General features: G+C 42.6%; 1 protein-coding gene across 1 annotated transcript in view; it reads right to left on the minus strand.

Moving 5' to 3' along the window:
• Positions 1-776: 776 nt before the first annotated feature.
• LOC122542775 (BTB/POZ domain-containing protein 7-like) overlaps positions 777-20,314 on the minus strand; it is a 74,383-nt gene continuing 54,845 nt past the window's right edge. Inside the window, exons 7-11 of the mRNA XM_043680808.2 lie at positions 19,409-19,552; positions 16,898-17,084; positions 14,783-14,961; positions 10,935-11,309; positions 777-9,273 (exon numbers count right to left, since the gene is read on the minus strand). Coding sequence (XP_043536743.1) covers positions 8,173-9,273; positions 10,935-11,309; positions 14,783-14,961; positions 16,898-17,084; positions 19,409-19,552 — 1,986 coding nt within the window. The 3' untranslated portion in view covers positions 777-8,172. The remainder of the gene's footprint in view (positions 9,274-10,934; positions 11,310-14,782; positions 14,962-16,897; positions 17,085-19,408; positions 19,553-20,314) is intronic.

Here is a 20,314-nt window from a genome sequence, read left to right on the forward strand (position 1 = left end):
AGGGTAGGCCACTTAGAACTGAGATGAGGAGAAATTTCTTCACCTGGAGAGTGGTAAGCCTATGGAATTCTCAACCACAGTAAAGTGTTTGAGGCCAAAATATTCATATTTTCAAAAAGGAGATAGATATAGTTCTTTGGGCTAAAGGGTATAGGGAGAAAGCACAAATAGGGGACTGAGTTGGATAATTAGCTATGATCATATTGATTGGGGGGAGCAGACTGAATGGCCTGTCCTGCTCCTATTTTCTAGGCTTCTATAAAGGAGCAGCCTCTGGTTTTTGTCCCTTTTCATCCAAAACCTCAAACATACCTAATGTAAATGGCCAGAGCTGCATGAGCACAGAAACAAGGGGCCAAAGGGTGGAGACTTATATAGATAGCATTGTGACGATGAACAACAGGGAGAATTTAATCAAACAAGGTTCTGAGGAAGGGTCACTCAACCTGAAATATTAACTCTTGACATCTCTCCACAAATGCTGCCAGACCTGCTGAGCTTTTCCAGCGATTTCTGTTTTTATCTCTAATGTACAGCATCCGCAGTTCTTTCGGTTTTTATTATGTAAGCTAATTGTTTGCTGGCAAGTAAAAACTAGGATTTGCCATATACTCTGCCTTCTCACATGGTTTCATTCTAACTGCTACATTTGCTGTTCTATCTTCCCACATTCATCGTACGAAATGTCCAACAGGCACTCTATGCATGCCACAGACTGTAGTTTTTGTATACAAGGACAAAGAAAGTCAACCAGTTAAAAAGAAAACACACACAAATTATAGGCAGACTCTTCGTACATTTATTACCCTCGTAACATTAGAAAGATCCAAGCAACTATAGTACATAAATAAGTTACTATTTGCATGGAAAAGGATCCTGGAATCAATTTCTTCAGTCATTTCCCCAATCGTCAATGTTTCTACTGAGGTTTTTTTTAAATTACATTATCCACTGTCATAGAAAAATAGATTTAGAAGAAACACATAATTCACATAGTCAAATTTACAGAGGTGGTTAAGATTTTCACTATATATAATGTATACATTTGCAGGCAGAAATCAGTCGTCAACATATAGGTCACACAAAGATGAACTTAAAAAGGAAAGTGGACAGCAGTTGCAGAAGATGCATCCAACATATTGCTGAATCTACTCTAATTAACATCTTGGCATAACCCACAGTAGTTGGATTGTAGTGGAGTGGTACAATTAATGCAGCCTAGGGCAATTATATACTTTTAAATAGTCTCATTATAGGGCCAATGTTAAAACCAGATAAGTGCTTAATACTACAAGTTGCTGGGCAGCAAGTTAACAAGAGCAAGTCCTACACTTACAAACGAGTAGTTTTCAAACTGAACTGAAGTAGTGGCGATACCCAAGGAGTGGTGGGATTATGACTTGGGAATTTTATTCAGATGTGGTTTCTTTATTCTTGATTTTTGGCTAGGTAGATCTGTTTAAAATTTAATCAGCAAATCACATTCAAAAACTGACAACTAAAATTTCCCTCCTTGGGATGGATCCCCATACGCCCAAACAGTGGCCCCTAACTCGACCCCAGCACACGCTAAATCACTGACTTTGGAGCACGAAAAGGGGTGGAAAAATTGGGAGAAACTCCTGATCGAACTTCTGTATCGTATTGCCCTGCTGATGACCCTTATCCTCAAGAAGTTTGCTAGCCATTTGGCTATTAAAGCTCACACAGAGTGGCGGTGGTAGTACAGGTAAACTGTTCAACAGACTGGAGATTTTGGGGGGACGGGGATGGTGGAATATCACAGAAATGAGTGAAAATGGCATAACATTATAGATCAACCACTACCTACATGAATTGCAGAACACATCTCTGGGTGTGAATAGCTTCTTTCAGTTCGTATGTTCACATCATGCATCATGCTTTAAGTAGCATGCAGTTACCATTGACCAGAAACTGACTGGACTTGCCATATCATTACTGTGGCTACAAGCACAGGTCAGAGACTAGGAACCCTGTAGCAAGTAACTCACCTCCTGACTCCCCAATGCCTGCCCACCACCAAGACAAGTCAGGAGTACACTGCAGTAACCCCCTTAGATGATTGCAGCCCTAATAACACTCAATAAGCTTGATCCTGAACAAAGTTCCGGCCTGACTGATGCCACATCCACCATATCTCTCCATCACCGACACTCAGAAGAAATAGTGTGGACCACCTACAAGATACACTGCAGAAATTCACCAAGGGTCGTACAACATCACCTACCAAAACCTACAACCACAACCATCTAGAAGGACAAGGGCAGCAGATACATGGGAACACCATCCCCTGAAAGTACCCTCTGAGTTACTCACCATCCTGACTTGAAAGTATAGTGCCGTTCGGTCAACATCCTTGAGCTCCCTTCCTAACAGCAATATAGTCCAACCTATACCACACAGACTGCAGCAAATCAAGGCAGCAACTCACCACTAACTTCAAGGTAACTAGCGATGGGCAATAAGCCAGCGATGCCTCAACAAATAACCCCCCCACCCCGCAGCAACTCCAATCCCAGTTGACTCCAAACAATCATCTGGATCTCAGGAACCCTTTGATTTTTAAAATCCCTGCATTGCTCTGCTTCCATCTTCTGCCCCGCTCCTTCCTCCAACCCTCTTGATAACTGTGCACAATGCAGTGTTAACACAGGATAAACTGCTGAGAGAATAAACTGATACAGGACATTCAGGAGGTAATAAATGGGCAGTTACAAACGTTCTTTCATTGCTACTTCCCTGGAGATTTTACAGGGTTCCAATGCACTTTGAACCAAATGACCCCCATCTCCATCCTGATCCTGTGACAATCAAGACTTCTCTTTTTCTAGTCACCAGGGCTGGATTGAACAGAATATCTTGGTGGTTGAGGATGTGGTGAAAAAAGACCACAGGAGGTTGTATACAACTACCAAGCTTCTGAAACCACTAAAACATATCATTTGTTTGTTTGCATAATCTAGTTTCCTTAATAAAAGGGACGCTTCCAAAGTCCAAACAAAACTCGCATCTCCCATCCAAAAGGAGAAAAAACTGGAAAGGTTAAACATTTGGAGAACAGGGACTGCTTTCCCTTCGTCAGAAAGTAAAAGGATTTAATTTTGGTTTGAAAGTGAATCAAATCATGAAATTAAATAAATGGACATGTGGGTCAAAATTAAGGGCAGCACTTTTGTGCACGGTCTTAAATTGCAACTTGGAGGGATCCTACATTGCCACTGGTGTTCCTCACTCGAGAGATTACTGAACACTCTGGTATTTAAAAAGTCACAACTCGTTTATTTTGGGTTTCTGTTCATGTTCTCATGACTCTATAAATGGAAAATAGACTTTTTTTTTTAAAAAAAAAGCGTTCCATGGTACACGCGGGTCAATATCGCCTACTGATATGAAAAGCAAACATGTGACTATTACTGATCACCTGACATTCCCAAGGCATTGCTGCAGTGCCAACAACTCCCATTTTAATGTCATGAGCAAGTATGGACAGAGGTCCCTGCTATCTCCTCTAAAAACCCTATCCAGTACCATTCTTCAAGAGATGCCCTGCTTTCCCAAAACCTCCCGAGATTCTTTCATTTCTTTTGCTCATACGTGTTCCTTGCCTCAAGTCTCAAAAATACTTGAAATCATTGAAACATTCAATATTTCACAGAGGACTCTAGGCTAAGGTCATGGCCACCTTTTTCTTTAATAGGAGAACCCTACTGTGCTCATCCATTTAAAGGAAAGAGAAATCTGAGAGTAGATTTGGGTTAACTTCAGTGACAGGCAATTTTGAGCCTGATGGGAGGAAAATCTTACTCTCACAGGACTCCTAACATTTGAAATTAAGCTTCAGGGAGAGGGTAAAGAAAATTTGCAAGACAGTTGGAATCCCTGAACTGAAGTGATGAATAAGTTGAGACAGGCTGACTGTCCCCCTCGTGTTTGCGTCATCTCAAGATGGGCCATCAGATTTCTACATGGGTGGAATTGATTGGAAAAGGAACACAAATGTTGGCTGAAGCGAAGTCACTTGTCAATGACTCCCAGTGGACAAGATTCTCAGTGCTGTTTTTGCCATGAGGCTAAGCCAATTACAAGTCGGCCATTTCTCCAAATGAAGGAGAAACGAGGAAAGGGGCAAGAAAAGTAACAGGTCACCCATCAACATTCCATTCTCATGAATGTCTTGCAGAAGAATCCACTGGCAAACCTCAGAGTCAGATGCCTAACTCTTACAGACTTCCATCAGGGCACCAGACAGACAAAGGTATATTTGAGAGGAAAAGTGGTAATTATACAATGTAGTACACTCCAAATGCAACAATAGTCATATAGACAAATGCAAGAATGGGTTTGGGGGGGAAATAAGGGACATCTCTTTCCCTCTGACTTAGCCAGTCATGGATTTTGACACTTGGGAATATTCCAAGGGTTTTGTGACAACTAACAACCCTGTACCTCAGTGCACTTGACAGGTACAGAATAAAGTGGAGGTGACGGCCTAGTGGTATTGTTGCTGGACTAGCAATCCATGGAATGTTCTGGGGTTAGGGGTTCAAATATAACCATGGCAGATGTTGGAATTTGAATCCAATTTTTTTCTTAAAACCTGTAATTAAAAGTCTAACGATTGTCGTAAAAATTTAACTGGTTAACTCGTGAGAAGGAAACTGCGTGATGGTGGTGAGGCAAGAGGGAAAGAGGGGGGAGAGGACGAGAGGGCAAGGGAGAGGGCCTTGAAATATTTTCTTCTTGATACATCATAAAGCAGCTTGAACATCTAAAGCTGACAACTCACTGGTCAGACAACAATCGGACTTCTGAAAAATATTTCAGAAACTTTCAGGAGGTACACCAGATACAAAGGAATCAATTTTAACTGCTGTGCCCATTGTGGAAACTGAAAGGACCAGATGACTTTAGCTCCATGTGATTTTAAAAGTAGATCTCTTGATCGTGAGCAATAGACATCTGGCAGTTTAGTTAAATTACAGCCCTTCCAATCCCAATCTGTGATGTAAAATATTTATCTACCTCCCTACCATGCTTCAAATAATTGCTGAATTAGGGAAGTGAACCTCATTGCTCAAACCATTACCTAGACCCAACACTTCATACAAAAAGGTGAAGGCCATTCAGCCCAAGCCTGTCATGCTATTCAATCAGATCATAGCTGATCTTGGATTCTCAATGCCACTTACCTGCACCACCTCCTTAATGCCTTTTGTCCCCAGAAAGATATGGATTTCTGTCTGGAGCCTGTTCAATGATATCAATTCCACAGTTCTCAGTGGAATTCAAAAGATTTAGAGTGAAGAAATTCCTCATCTCTGCCTTAAATTGGCTACCCCAAATCCTGTTTCCCCAGCCAGGGGGAAGGTCCAACATCCAATCTATTAAGCTCTTAAGAATTTTATCAGTTTTAATTAGATCGTCTCTCATTCTACAAAGCTCTATGGAATACATACCTCAATCCTCCTCACAGGACGATCCTGCAATCCCAGGGATCAGTCTGGTGAAGCAGCGATGAACTCCCTTTAACAAATATACTCTTCCCCAAGTAAAGAGACCAAAAGTGTACATAATACTCCAGGTGTGGATTCAGCAAAGTTCCATGCAACTGCAGAGATATAATTACTCTTGTATTGAAATCCCCTCGAAATGAAGGGCAACATACTGTTTGCCTTCCTAATTGCTGGCTGCACCTGCATGTAAGCTTTAGCAAGCATCACTATCCCCTCAATCTCGCCTCAGGCTTGGTAATTTCATCAAAAATACTAGAGGATGCATTCTTGGTCAATACTGGTCTGGCTGTTGTTTAAATAAATAGTACTGCCAATGCGGGGAAAAAAACCCAGTAAATATTCAAAAGTACCTTGATTTCTGCAGTGATATCTGGGGCAATAGATTTAATCAGCTAACTAATATGCTGGGGTTTACAGGTAATGGGTCAGCCTGTCTACTTAATAGCCCTAGAACAAAACCCTGGTTTTTTTTGGGTTTTCAAAGTGAATCTTGTTTTTTATTAAATACCAAAAACAAAACACCATTTCAAAGACCATTTTCTCACACAGGGGAAACAGAGGAAAAGACTTGACAAACAGGATGTTTTAGAAAAAGACAATACAACTTGTAGATGCAGAGTTTTTAAAGTTGATATATCATATAAAAATATATTCAAAACATAATTTTAACTTCAAGGAGCCTAAATAAAAACCACCCCCTCTCAAAAGCATTGTAAGTGTTTAGAAGTAACTTAGAGATAGTTAAAGGGATGGGTTAAGTGGGCTATTGTAACCTTGGAAATACAAGACCTAGATACAAAGGATGGGAGAGAATTCCCAGTAGTGTAGTGTTGTCGTACCATACTCCTCTGAAAAATAACTGCCATCAAATTGAGGCGTTTCATTGTTCGGCGCTCTCAACTCAACCCTGTCAAAATTTCTCCCACCACCAGTGACAGATCTGTACCCACTGGTGCAGATGTTACATTAACTCTAATGTTACATTAATCCAAAAACTCGTACTAAACAGAAGGCAGAATCGGTAACTGCACGGGGTGGGCTCAGCATGAAAATCTCACCCATTCCTGGCGCGATCTCTGCCTCTGGTTGACCTTCCCTGCTGGTTACAGGTTGAGATGCCTTTGTATTTTCACGGGATAAGCGAGTTAGGAAACCATTACATAATAGAGATGGTAACTCTTCCACCCCTCACCCGTCAATAATTAACAAACTTCTTGTGAACAAAAGTGACGGGCTGAATCAAATTTAAGAAATTCATAGCTAACTTCAAGAGAAGCATTTTCTTTCAGCCCATTTCCCTACCTCTGGTGACAGAATGCTGTTGTTGAAATGAGAGGACCACCAACTCAAAGACTTACTTTTATTCCTTCCTCTGAAAGACCCTTCTCCTTGACATGGCGAGAGCAGTGCCCTAACACGTGGTTTGTTTTTCTTAATTTAACACCACCCAAACAGAAGACAGTCATGAGAAACCTGTTTGGATTAGGCGCAGAGTACAAGCTAGTTTTTGTTTTGTTTTCATGGTAAATGGTTTGACAAGAGATAGGATCAGCCGAGAGTGAGTAGTCTCTCCCCTTATTTGAAGGCTCAGAATAGGATTTGGCTTCATTCTCACAGACAAACGACATCTTTCTTTGTGCGTAATGCACAGAATGCTCAGGTGTGCATTACAAGAAGAGGAGAGACGTTCTTTATTCATGGATGCGGGCACCACAGGCAAGGCCAGTATTTGCTGCCCATCCTTAATTGCCCCTTGAATGGAGTGGGTTCCAAAGCCATTTCAGAGGATCTGGTGTCAGAGGACAAGGATGGCAGATTTCCTTCCCTAAGAGAGCTGAGAGAATCAGATGAGTTTTTACAACAATCTACCATAGTTTCATGATCACCATCACAGACTAGCTTCATATTCCAAATTCATTAATTGGAATTTAAATTCCACCAGCTGAAGTGCAGGGATTTGAACCCATTTCCCCAGAACATTAACCTGGGCTCCAGGATTGCTTGTCCTGTGACAGAGGTATGGCTGACTCAACTGCCCTCCAAAATGACCTGGCAAACCCCTCAGTTCAAGGGCAAATAAGATGGGTAACGAATACAAGCCTGCCAGCAACACTTACTCCAATGAAAAGAATTTAAAAAGAAAGCTCATTCCACTTTTTAAAAAAATCTTGGTTACTTGTCAAAATGTCTCAGCCGTCGGTTCAGGGACGTGCAGAACAGACTCCCCTCCTGAATTAGCCTCCTTGCGAGGCATGCCTGCCTAATGTGGCCCTGTCCTTAAGGGGTAGCACAGGTTGAGAATGGGCTATTCAGAGGCATCACCAACCTGAAATCAATGCTCAGCCTTTACAAACAGAAAATCAATGGAAACCAAACAAATCAATGGTCCCCAGCCTCAATGTGATATGCCACCCGTCCCCCTGACAAAAGATTCATCAGATCACTCAGGGTCTTCTAACGTTCTTTTGAGTGGATCAGATACTTTGCAATACAGTCAAAGATGAACCAAAGCCATAGAATAGCTCTGGTTGCACCATATCATTTTATTTCCATTTACTGGATACCCTTTGGAGAAGGTGGAGGGGAAATAAAAGAAAGAAATATAAAATGCAACAGACTAGTAATACAAATATGAAATTTATAGAGCTGATTTTTTGTAAGGAAAGTCTCTAGTCTCAGATTTACTTGGCTGTCTCTTGGAGTTAACGCTATGGGTGATGCAACAGTTTGATGGTGAGAGGAGGTTTGTGTCGGCTAGTCTTCTTCCAGAGGAGTCCTCGAAAACTGAGATTAATGGCACACCAACACTAGGGCTGGTAGGAAGACTGCAAGTCAAATCTGTCGTCATTGCCACGCCATTCCCACCCCTCCGGTAAAGATAATCACAACAGCTCGGCTCTGGGGAGGAAAGGACGTCCGATTTTACCGTGGTCTGTGGGGAGCTCCGTTGTCTTGACTGAGAAGCCGGTAGGTCGCAAGTTAGAAATGAGCACTTGATTGGGGACGCAAGTCTAGGTCTGGGTTTCTGCTCTTCTGCTGGCAAACCATGTATCAAATCTGTCCCCATTAAAGTCCCACCAGAGGTGGCTTTATAACCAGCTGGATCCAACGGAAGTTGCTGGTCAGATCTTCCAAGCTGTTGAGGAGTGTCAAGCAGCCGTTCCTCATGGGCTGGTAAACCATGGGTCAAATCTGTGCCAGCACTACAATGGACCTCTACTGTAGACGATGGGTCAAGTTTTACCAAAGTCCTCTTAAGTTCAGGCTTCTCCTGAGGATCTACAGATTCACTGCTCAAGGCCTCTTTCCTTTTGGATGGTGACGTGGGGGTGATTTGGCCTTGCTTCAAACCAGCAGGGGACCGAGAATTATTCTTCAGGTCCTGACAGAAAGCAAGGCCCTTTGAAGGGGAAGGAGAAGGGGAAGGCAACTTTTGGGGCAACACAGAAGTTTGGCAAGAATCTTCAGGGGAAAAATCATAAAAATCAGGGTAGTTCCAGAAGTCTACGTGTCTTCGAGGTTTCTGGCCTCGTGAGTGTTTCTTCTTCCTTAAGCTGTACTTACTGATACCCCGGTTCGTGCAGAGCAGTTCAGACGATTCCATGGGGGGCTCTGTAGAATCGCGAACAGAGTCAGTGATGGGCTTACACAGCTCAGGGTCCTTGGAACTTAAATTCTGCTTTGACCCAGCTGCCATGGCAATGTCAGGCATCAAGTCTTTAACCAAACTTTTGGAACTCTGTGAAGTCAAACAGTTAAATTAGTCTATAGGAAGTACCAAAGCAAATCCAGACTAGAAAAGAACTAGAGATATTGCAAATGTGCCTACACACTGGTTTTAATGTTATTGTAAATATAGAGATACTGCATTGCCATCACTGGTGGGAAGATGTAATTACAGTATGACTAATTTTCATACATAAATTTCCATTAATAAAATATGAAGCAGAGAATTTAAGGGAATTATTAAAAATGTTATTACTGTCTGCACTCATTCAATTATTCTCACCCGAAAAACTAAAGCTGATCTCGCCTCATCTACATATAATCTCACCTAACATCAAGTAGTTAAATATTAAACGTGTTGAGGAAACAATGGTAAATGCATTTATTATTGAGTCTTCCACAATGGCCAAAATGATTTATAGCCAAATGAGCACTTTTGATGAATAGACTCTGTCAGAATGTAGGGAAAAATGGTAGCCAATCATATACATTGTCGCACAGAACCTTGAAGATGAATATTGAAGAGCTCTAGTGACAATGGTTAAAGGACAAATAGGAGTCAGAATACCAAGAGAGTTCATTTGCCCTTCTTTGGATGGTATTTATTTTATGGTCACTTGAAAGAGTGGAAAAGGTCTTGATTTAACAGCATAGTGCAGAAATCTCTCTTTTTCCAGCCATCCCTGACAATTAGAACATTAACTGTATAGCACAGGAACAATAAGCCAAATTAAACAAATCCCTTCTGCTTGACCTTTGTTCATATCCTGCCATTCCTTGCTTATTCATGTGCTTATCCAAAAGTCCCTTAATCACCCCTATCGTATTTGCCTCCACTACTACCCTGGCAATGCATTCCAGACTCCTACCACTTTTTATAAAAAAACCTTTCCCTCACATCTCCTTTGAACTTTCCCACTCTCACCTTAAATGCATGCCCCAATATTAGACATTTCAACTCTGGGAAAAAGACTGACCATCAACCCTACCACTGCATCTTAATTTGATAGACTTCTATCAAGTCTTCCCTTGGCCTCCAGAGTTCTGACCAAGATCCATTAATTGAACACAAATTGGGAAGGGCAGCCGGGTCCATTTCTGGTCTGACTGAGTACCTTGTGCTTGCCTGCTTTTGTTTAAAATCAATGGAGTCACTGAGGCTGGGAAAAAAGACAGTTCATTTTGAACAGATGCACTGACTGGTGTAATGAGGAACATGCACTCGTTAAAGGGAAAAAAACCCTCCAATTAATTAGCATTGTTCATGATCTCAGGATGTTCCAAAGCACTTTGTGACTAATGAAGTAATTTTGAAGTGTAATTACTATTATGATATTGGAGGCAGCATACAAAGAAAATGGTGCCATTTACTATCACTGTAAACCTAGTCAATTTTGCTCTGATAACAATAGGAAGGATTCTACTGCAGAGATCAGCTACAGCGATGCAATTCATTCCTGATGGAGGGCTCCTGCCTGAAACGTCGATATTCCTGCTCCTCCAATGCTGCCTGACCTGCTGTGCATTTCCAGCACCGCTCTAATCTTGACTCGAATCTCCAGCATCTGCAATCCTCACTTTCACCTCCAACAATGCAATGCCCAACATCAGCATCAGTGAGATACCAGACAGACATTCACCAATCAGAAGCTAGGAGTGTACACTTATACTTACAGAGACCTGCTCCTCATGGGTCAAATGGTTGTCAGTGGGCTCCTCGCAGTTTATAGCCCTGATAGATGCCTGGACCGCCTGTTCTGAAGTTCGAGCGCCAGAATGTGGCTGTTGGTTAGTACGTAAAGCACAGTATGAGGTAGGCTGGCTGTCTTCTTTCTTTTCACTGGGCTGTGCGCGGTCTCTTCTAGGCGTGGGAGGGAGATGGTAAGGAGGAGGTGGTGGTGGGAGAGGCGGGCTGAAATTCCTGAAGGGGTCCAGGGTCAGGATGTTGGTTTCTTTGACTGGAGTGGTCCGCCGAGAGTTTGGCTGGCGTTTTGGGAAGGTCGGGCTATCAATGCCAAGGTGCTCATTAGGAAAATATACCGCGGGATACTGAAATGGAAAGAAATAAAACAGTAAAATAAAAGGAACACTGTACATCTTAAAACTAAATCAGCTTTGAAGCAAATCTGCCGCTAAAGGGTACAGTGGGTCAGTTAACATTGGAAAGGAAAGGCTAATATTTCAAATCACAACTGTCAGAACTCTGACATGCTCTGTGCCAGGGCATGAAGCATTTAAAAGACTCAGACCTTTGTATGACACCAGGGGAGAAAAATGACAAGTGTGGCTGGGGAAGCAGAGGAAAGTGTCATTGAGAAGGTTGGCGAGTTTAGAGACTTGTTGGCAGACAGAAGGATGGAAAATATACTGAGTTTCACTTGTACAAAGCTAAACCCACCTGAAGAACAGCTGATGAAGCCACTCTCAAAAGAAAAGAAATAAACATTTAAAGAAGCCACACAGCTGCCAGACCACAGTGCAAGCCCCACTGTTACGTCAGAGTTCCCGGCCCAAGAACCTGTTTTGGAGGGGGGGTTCACAACTTCACCACTTGGGAACCCCTGGTCTACACTCAAACAGCAAATATCCCTTTCTCTTTCCTGCTTCCAACATGCTTGTTCCTTTTAAGTTCCTTTATTCATTCTTTGAACAATGATTCTGGAGTGAAGGCTGGAATGTCTGAGGTATTTATCATCACTTCTCAAACTATAAGGCTTTTGCTCAAGAACAATTTGCAGTGGTCTTTTGTGACGCTCCGAACATTTTAAAATAAAATGAATACGTGGATGTAATAAGGCAATTCCCAGAATCAAACAAAATTTAACACAAAGGCAACCAAGACTGAAGCACAAGAGGTAGGTTTTAAAGAGGTTATTAAAAGGAAGTGGGTCAGGGAGGTTTACTGAGGGAGTTTCAGAGCTTAGGGTCAGGGAGCTGAGGTCACGAGCTGAGGTGGAGTAAGGGAATCAGGATGTGTAAGAGGACAGAAGTGGAGGACTTCAAAGATCTCAGAAGAAGCAAGTGGAAAGAATCCGTGAACAACATTAAACCACAAAGAAAATTTTAGAGCTTAAAGAAACTTCAAAATTTAGTACCACTAGATGTCTTCTATATGAAAAGTTAATTTTAAAACATTTATTTGGCTAAAAGTGGAAAATCTTTAAGGGGAAGCTAGATAAGCCAATAAGGGAGAAAGAAGTAGAGGATACACGAATGTAATTGAGTGAGAAAGGAAGAAACACTTGAATCTTTAAGGAGGCTCACATGGAGCATGGGGCCAAATGGTCTCATTGCCACTCACCATCATAGCATAGTGCAAGTATCACTGGAATAGCAATCCAGAGGACCTAGCTACGGATTTGGAGACGAGGGTTCAAACCCCACCTTGGCAATGGATGGCACATAAAATCAATTGATTAGTCTGGAATATAGGGGGACTTTCATGACCGAGTTGTAGTGTTCCTACTTCTGAGCCAGAAGATCCGGGCTCAAATCCCACCTGCTCCAGATGTATAACATCATCTCTGGAGGAGCGGTACGGTGGCTCAGTGGTTAGCACTGCTGCTTCTTAGCACCAGGAACCCTGGGGCAATAGTTTGTGTGGAGTTTGCCCATTCTCCCTGTGCCTGCATGAGTTTCCTCTCTCATCCAAAGACATGCAGCTAGGTGGATTGGTCAAACTGAATTGCCCCTTGTATCCAATGATATCCAGGCAAGGTGGGGTAACCATGGGAAATGCAGGGTTACAGAGACAGGATTGAGTAGGGGGATGGATTTGGGTGGGATGCTCTTCAGATGGTCAGTGTGGAAGTGATGGGTCAAATGGCCTGCTTCTAAACCGTAGGATTCAATGAACAAGTTGATTGGAAAATATCTAGTCTGGAATATAAAGCTAGCCTCAGTAATGGTGACAACTATGATCAAACGTATGCCGTTTAGGTAAGGAAATCTCACCTAGAACCATCTCCACACTCACAACAAGCTGGTTGACACTCCGTTTACACATGGGAAAAGGGAAAGCTGTATTAATGGAGTTGAGAGCTTAAACAACAGCATGGCTTTGTTAGGCTGAATGGCCTGTCTCTGTGGTTATGCGCCGCGCAGAGGTCAACAGCGGAGACAACAGCCAGACAATCAGATTCTATTGTGCTTCTTCAGTTCAGCCGCTAGATGGCAGCAGAGCAGAGAGGTGCTCCGGTTTCCTCCCACAGTCCAAAGATGTGCAGGTTAGGTGAATTGGCCATGCTAATTTGCCCATAGTGTTAGGTGAAGGGTCAAATGTAGGGGAATGGGTCTGGGTGGGTTGCTCTTCGGAGGGTCAGTGTGGACTTGTTGGGCTGAAGGGCCTGTTTCCACACTAAGTAATCTAATCTAATCAAAACCATGAAGGACTTCAGTCATTGATACAGGCAACGTGGCAGGGTGACTAAAAAAAACTTTTCACAGAATTTTTCATCTAAAAATACATGTGACAATAAATTTCTATTCTATTCTGAGAGCAGCAAAAAAGGGGGTTTACTCTCCATCTGCAGTTCATTGCAGAGTTTGGGACTAGGGTGGAAAGAGTGAGAGAGGGGGCACTAAGCAAGATGGAAGAAGACAGCAAAAAAAAATCAAGATTGTGAACTCTCCACAAGAGGGAGCATGAGGCAAAGAGAACCATCTACGGAAAGCAGTGTTTAATGAGGTTTTGAAAAGGTTTGTAGCTCAGGTTGTGGGTGAATTATTTAATTAATTACACCAGTAAACTACTGACATACCAAAATTTAATTTTTTGCATTTCTGATTGGGCTTTTAAGCTAGTTTGATCCACCGGGTTGACCATGCAATAGAATAAGTGGTCTCCAGTAAACTGGGGCTCCAACAGTGTGGGCTGAAAATGTATTGCTGGAACAGCACAGCAGATCAGGCAGCATCCAGGGAACAGGAGAATCGACGTTTCGGGCATAAGCCCTTCTTCAGGGAAACGTCGATTCTTCTGTTCCCTGACCTGCTGCGCTGTTCCAGCAACACATTTTCAGCTCTGATCTCCAGCCCTCACTTTCTCCGCTCCAACAGTGTGGCAACTCAAGTCAAAACACCCATGCATGGTGTGTGTGTGTGTGTGTGTGTGTGTGTGTGGGGGGTGGCACGGAGAGAGAGAGAGAGAGAGAGAGAGAGAGAAAAAAAAAGTCAAATTAGAATAAAAACACCCATCTGATTGCTGCTTGTAGTATCACATCTGTGTGCTAAATTGGTGTTTTAAATGCAGGAAGCTTACTAAATTGGCACAATCCAGAACAATGCAGATCAATTATGCACTGCTTATTTTCATAACTAGCTTCTGTAAAAACACTACAAAAAAAATCCAATCACTGCAACCAATTAAGATGTACAAGTAGCAGCTTCAGCTGGTGAATTCCTCAAGATTTATTTTTGCCTTCAGTTGATTAGATTCCAGCCTGATATACAAGAAGCAGCCCGCCTCTTCCAACCCAACCAGCACTGTCCCCTTTGCTACTGTTGCAAATGTAAAGAGTTACCTTTAATAATTCAGTTGCTGCATCAGGAAGGCCAAACTCTCGGACCACGCGCAAGTACACTGCCCGGGTGACAGCAGCCCCAGCACCGATGTTTAAAGCATAAGCTCTCTGCACCTGGTCACCTTGCCAGATCTCCTTCAGCCGCCTAAACATGGTCTTAGCTACATCGATTGGAGGCACTGGGAGCAAGAGGGAGAGAGAAGGAGGTCGGTAGGGGGGAGGAAAAGAGGGAGAGGGGTGTGGGAAGGGGCAGGAGGGGAGGTATAGAGAGAGCGCGCGAGAGAAAAAGAGGGAGAGAGAGAGATAGAGAGAAGGGAGCGAGAGGGGAAAGGAGAAGGAGAGAGGTGGTGTGGGGGAGTGAGGGTGGGAGGAAGACAGAGAGAGAAGAGTTTATCGGTTAACAAAATTGTGATACAAATTGCTCTGCGAGTATTATGAATTTCATTTACATTTAGCTTCTATTTTTGATGCTGAGAGAATTAGGTCATGAAGGCAACCCTGAATATGCCAATCAGATCAATATCTCAGTTACACTGCAGTTACTGTGATGCACATGTAACCTGGAAACTGGATTTAAAATCTCACCGGCCACTGTAAAATCTAAATACCATTAATTAAATATATCTGGAATAAATAAAATGTTGATATCAGTAACAATAACTATGAGTCTATAGGATTATTGTTAGAAAACATATCTGGTTCACTAGTATCCTTTGGTGAAGGAAACTTGCTATCCTTACCACAGCCGAGTACTCCCATCATGTGATCCAAACCCAGCATCGTGGTCAGCTCTTACTAGCCCCCTTGCTATGACCGAACAAGACACTCAGTTGTATGCAAGCCAGTTGTTCACTACCTACTTGGGCAGTTAGAGAGGGACAATAGCACTGATCTTGCCAGTGATGTAAATATCCGATGCAACAGTACAATGAACTCCCAATATCTTTGACGGCACAAATTATGACTGCATGAATTAATTGAGTTGGGAATTCCATTCTTGCAACCGTCCCCACCTCCAGATGGGCTAACCATTTTTTTTGCATAACTCTCCCAGGAATACCCCTGTTGTGGTTTCAGAAATTTAGATATTAGGAGGTGGTTGCTATTTTTAAAATCTATCCTTGTACACACCCTGGCCAGGATCACGTCAGTGTCTAATTTGAGCTTTGTCTTAGTTTCTCCCGACTATCCTCCCCCACAAACACAGGTTTCCCTCACTGTTTGTGACTAATCACTCCTTACCAAAGAACTTTACTAACCCAAACTAATTACTTCTGATGCATCATTTTGTTACAATGCCATTCAATTTCAAACCTTTCAATTTGACAGGACTGTTTCTGGAACACATCTTTAAATCCCACATTGCCCACCGGCATGCACAGACTTACAAAAAGGATTCTACATTATGATCGTGATGGCAATTCAAAAAGCACCTCACCGTCTATAAAACACTTCAGGACATATAAAGTCATAGATGTGGAGGTGCCGGTGTTGGACTGCTGTGGACAAGGTCAGAAGTCACTCGACACCAGGTTAGAGTCCAATAGGTTTATTCGAAATCACAAGCGTTCAGAACGCTGCTCCTTTGTCAGGTGACTTCACCTGACTAACGAACAGAGCTCCAAAAACTTGGGATTTCAAATACACCCCTTGGACTATAACCTGCTGTCGTGTGACTTCTGATAGAGTCTGTTTCTGTGCTGTATGACTCTTTGATCCAACCAGTCCATGCCAAACATAATCCCAAATTAAACTAGTCCCACCTGCCTGCTCCTGGTCTGTACCCCTCCAAATGTTTCCTGTTCATGTACTTTCCCAAGTGTATTTTAAATGCTGTAACTGTGCCAGATTGTGAAAGGTACAATTTCTTCCTAACATTACTCATTATCTCTACAGGAAAACTGAACCAATCGGATACAACATAGGTGTCAGCTATGCCTTAGTGGGTATCACACATTTCAGAGTCAGCTCAATACCCATTTCAGAGAGTGAAGTACAAAAGCCACAGTATAGTCACTAAGACAGAGCCATCCTAAAGATTAGTGGAATATCTGAGGCATCAAGTTAGACAGACTGTAGAAGGAAGGAAGCAAATCTTGTCTTGCATTAACCTACCAGGTACTTCTTCATGAAGAGTTGCAGAAACACTTTCATCACAGCTGTGGGGGGATCCGGCATTCAGGCGTGAAAAATCTGCCACACTAGAGTCCACCATGTAGAGGGTATCCGGAACACTGGAAATCCGACTCATTCGTACCTTTTCCAAACTCGTCTGCTCTGACATTAGTTCTTCCAAAACGATCTAAACAGATGAAATTTTCACTCTAAGTTACAAGAGCATTTTTGCTGCCTTACTGTACAATCCCTTTAGATAGGAAGGATCTTGAGGGATGGCTGTGGTTTCTTCCATTAGGTTATGGAACATGTGATAAATATGTTAAACGTTAAGATACACTTATTTCTTGTGCTTCATGGTTGTAATGTAGTAAAGTAGGAATGAAGGCACTGCAAGGGGCAAGGATAAGGGCATCACGCTAAGTGGGGAGAAGCACTGAGTTAAAGATTGATAAAAGAAGTGGGCTTTAAGGAGGATTTATAATTGAGGAATTGAAAAGAGGGAGGTTGAAAAATGGAATTTTAAACTGCGGGTTCTTGCTAGCTGAAGGCACAACCAGCATTAGCTTTCCTGCCATAGCAACAAGCTAAAGATGGAAATCAAGGGAAATCCCCAAAGCTTGGGCTGTAGGTGGGAGACGAGTGGACTGTCTTGCATGCCTGTACTTAAGGACTAACACTGCTTAGAAATCAAGATGCATTCTGACAATCCATACAGTGTATTACAAGGCAGTAATTCAGCTCAGCATTTGAATATAGTAGGAATCTTAGATTTAAAATAACAGCAGCATCCAACCCAAGGCTGAATCATAACCTTAAACTCACAATCACTTTTTATTCTTTATTATATCACTCAACATTATTTATGGAGAGAGACAGAAAGGGAAGGATACCACAAATGAGCCCAACGCAACATAAATGGGAACAAACGTGGGCCGAAGGCGCCTCAAACCTGTTCAGGTATTCAATATTGATCCTCCACTGTCCCACCCAATTCCATATCCCTAGATCCCCTTGAGATCCCAAAATCTATTCATCTCAGCCTTGAATGTTCAATGACTAAGTAACCATAACTCTCAGATAGAGAATTCCAAAGTTTTGTAAATCATTGGGTGAACAAATTTTGCCCTCAGCCCTAGATGGATGGCTGGCCCTCGTGGCCAAAGGGATCAAGGGGTATGGAGAGAAAGCAGAAGTCGGATACTGAATGGTGGTGCAGGCTTGAAGGACTGAATGGCCTCCTCAAGTACCTATTTTCCACGTCCCTTCGTCTGAAAGAACGTCCCTTAGTTTAACATTCTCTAGTGAGGGGAAACAGCCTCCCAGCATTTCCACAAGTTCGGAGAGGACTGGACAGGGTATGTTTCATTAAGATCACCCCTCACTGTCCTAAATCCCATTCCATTCAAACGCTCCACATAGAACATGCCCTTACGAGGCACTCTGTTTCCAAGCACATACAGAGGCACTCTTCCAGGCAATAAAGGCATCACTGTATACATAAAGACTCAGATTAACTTTCCCTTGCCAGGCTCAGGACTACAAAGGCAGACTCCCTTATGCTGTTCCATGTGGAGTCAGCCAAATTATACAATCATAAAACACATTTGACCCACAGTGGCTCTTTTAAAAGGTTAGCCAATGTGTCCCACTGCCCTGTTCCCAATCCCCACAAAAGATATTGATATAGATTTTAAAGAAGAAAATTAGAACTAAATTGCCTTTCAAACGAGTCTGTTTAACCTGCTCTCCTGTCTCTTTCAGGCAGTATATTCTAGTTCAGTTCAAAATAAAAGTTCTCATTTCCCTCTTTGGATTTTGATCCTTTGATCTTCAATCTGTGCCCTCCAGCCAGCAGAAACACCTTCTAATATAAAATCCCTCCTAATTGTAAACATTTCTATTAGGTTGTTTCATAACCACTGCAGTTCTGAAAAGAGCACAACCCTGGCAACCAATTACCAGGAAATAAAACTCTAATATTAAAAACAGCATGAATAAGCCAGGGTTTGTTTTGCCTGGCACAATCAGTAGAGAATGCTCATTTTGGCAAATGGCCACAGCTTGAATTCCCCTTCTTTTTAGAAAGCTGAAACCACCAGCATGACTGATCAGAATAAAAGCACAGCGATCACAACAGCCAAGGATGCAAGCAGACCACTGGGAAACCAGGTCCAGCATCCAAGGAGCATTACAAATTGGTGCAGAGTTAAATTCTGACGAGCACGATGTACAAGCCCCTATTACCATTCAGTTAATTAGGTAGCATTTAATCAGAGCTGACAACCAGGGCAGTGAGGTGGAACAAGCCTTGGCTTTTATTTAATGTCACATGCTGGAGGCATCGAAAGAAAATGCAGCATAGCAGAAACTGTTTTCCCATTAATGTTCCGCTACAGTTACCACAATTGTGCCTGTGGCAAGTAGCTGACTCCAGGGCACAGCTTTGCAACGTTTGAAAAAAAAAAAATGTAGTGTGTGCCATCGGAAAATAATGGGAGATTTACTTGCCTTGGCTTCCTCAATATATGGGGTAAACAATCGGGGCTTGGCACCAATGCCTGAGGCCTTGAAGCAAAACCATGCCCTGGATTTCCTGCCCTCTGGGGGAGGCAGCATGTCCAACGGGGGCGAGCTGATCAATGCTCTCTTCATCTGAAACACAAAAATGATTTATTATCCCCACACTGTTACAAACAACAGCCAACAACGGAAACTATACAATTTGCACAATTAAGCACACACATTCAGCCTGAGTTCAGGACTACCCTGGATTATTCTCCCCAAACAATTAATATACTCAAACGCTCATCCCACGGAACAGCCACACTGGCTTTGGCTGCAGAAAAGAAAGCTGATTTAACAACTGTTGGGCCTTTGCTGTCAATTTACACGGCTGAATTTTGCAACAGTGCAGCTCAATGAATAGTAGCCAACCTCAGGTGAAATTATCAAGCACCTAAGCAAAGCCACTTCTCCAGGGATTAAGTGGGACACAGCACAGGCTCCACTCCAAATGGTTCAGTGATCAATGACGAAATTGTTAATATCCTGCCTTAATTCAACAGCACCGAAGCCATATGCAGCACCTCCACAACTGAGGCCAGCTAAATCAAGCAGATTGGGGCCTTCCTGCACCAGTACTACGTTCATCACAGAGCTCAATCAAACAAGGAGAACAGACAATTAAGCTTGAGATGAAAGAGTAACCAATTACACTTTGGTTTGAGCTTGTGCACGCCTGAGAGGGAAAGCCACAAAGTGAGGGCAGAGTCACCCTGCAGTCATCGTCTATAGTCAAACACAAAAAGGTAAGTGCCTGTGCAATTCTAACTGGCTGTAAACATCAGGCTTCAGCTAATGGATTGGTTTAAATGGGGACTGTTTTATAAGAAATTCTAAATGGACACTAGATAG

Source organism: Chiloscyllium plagiosum, unplaced genomic scaffold, assembly GCF_037043375.1.
Source record: "Chiloscyllium plagiosum isolate Xiang-an unplaced genomic scaffold, Cpla_swu_hap1 HiC_scaffold_47, whole genome shotgun sequence".
NCBI classification, from domain to species: Eukaryota; Metazoa; Chordata; class Chondrichthyes; order Orectolobiformes; family Hemiscylliidae; genus Chiloscyllium; species Chiloscyllium plagiosum.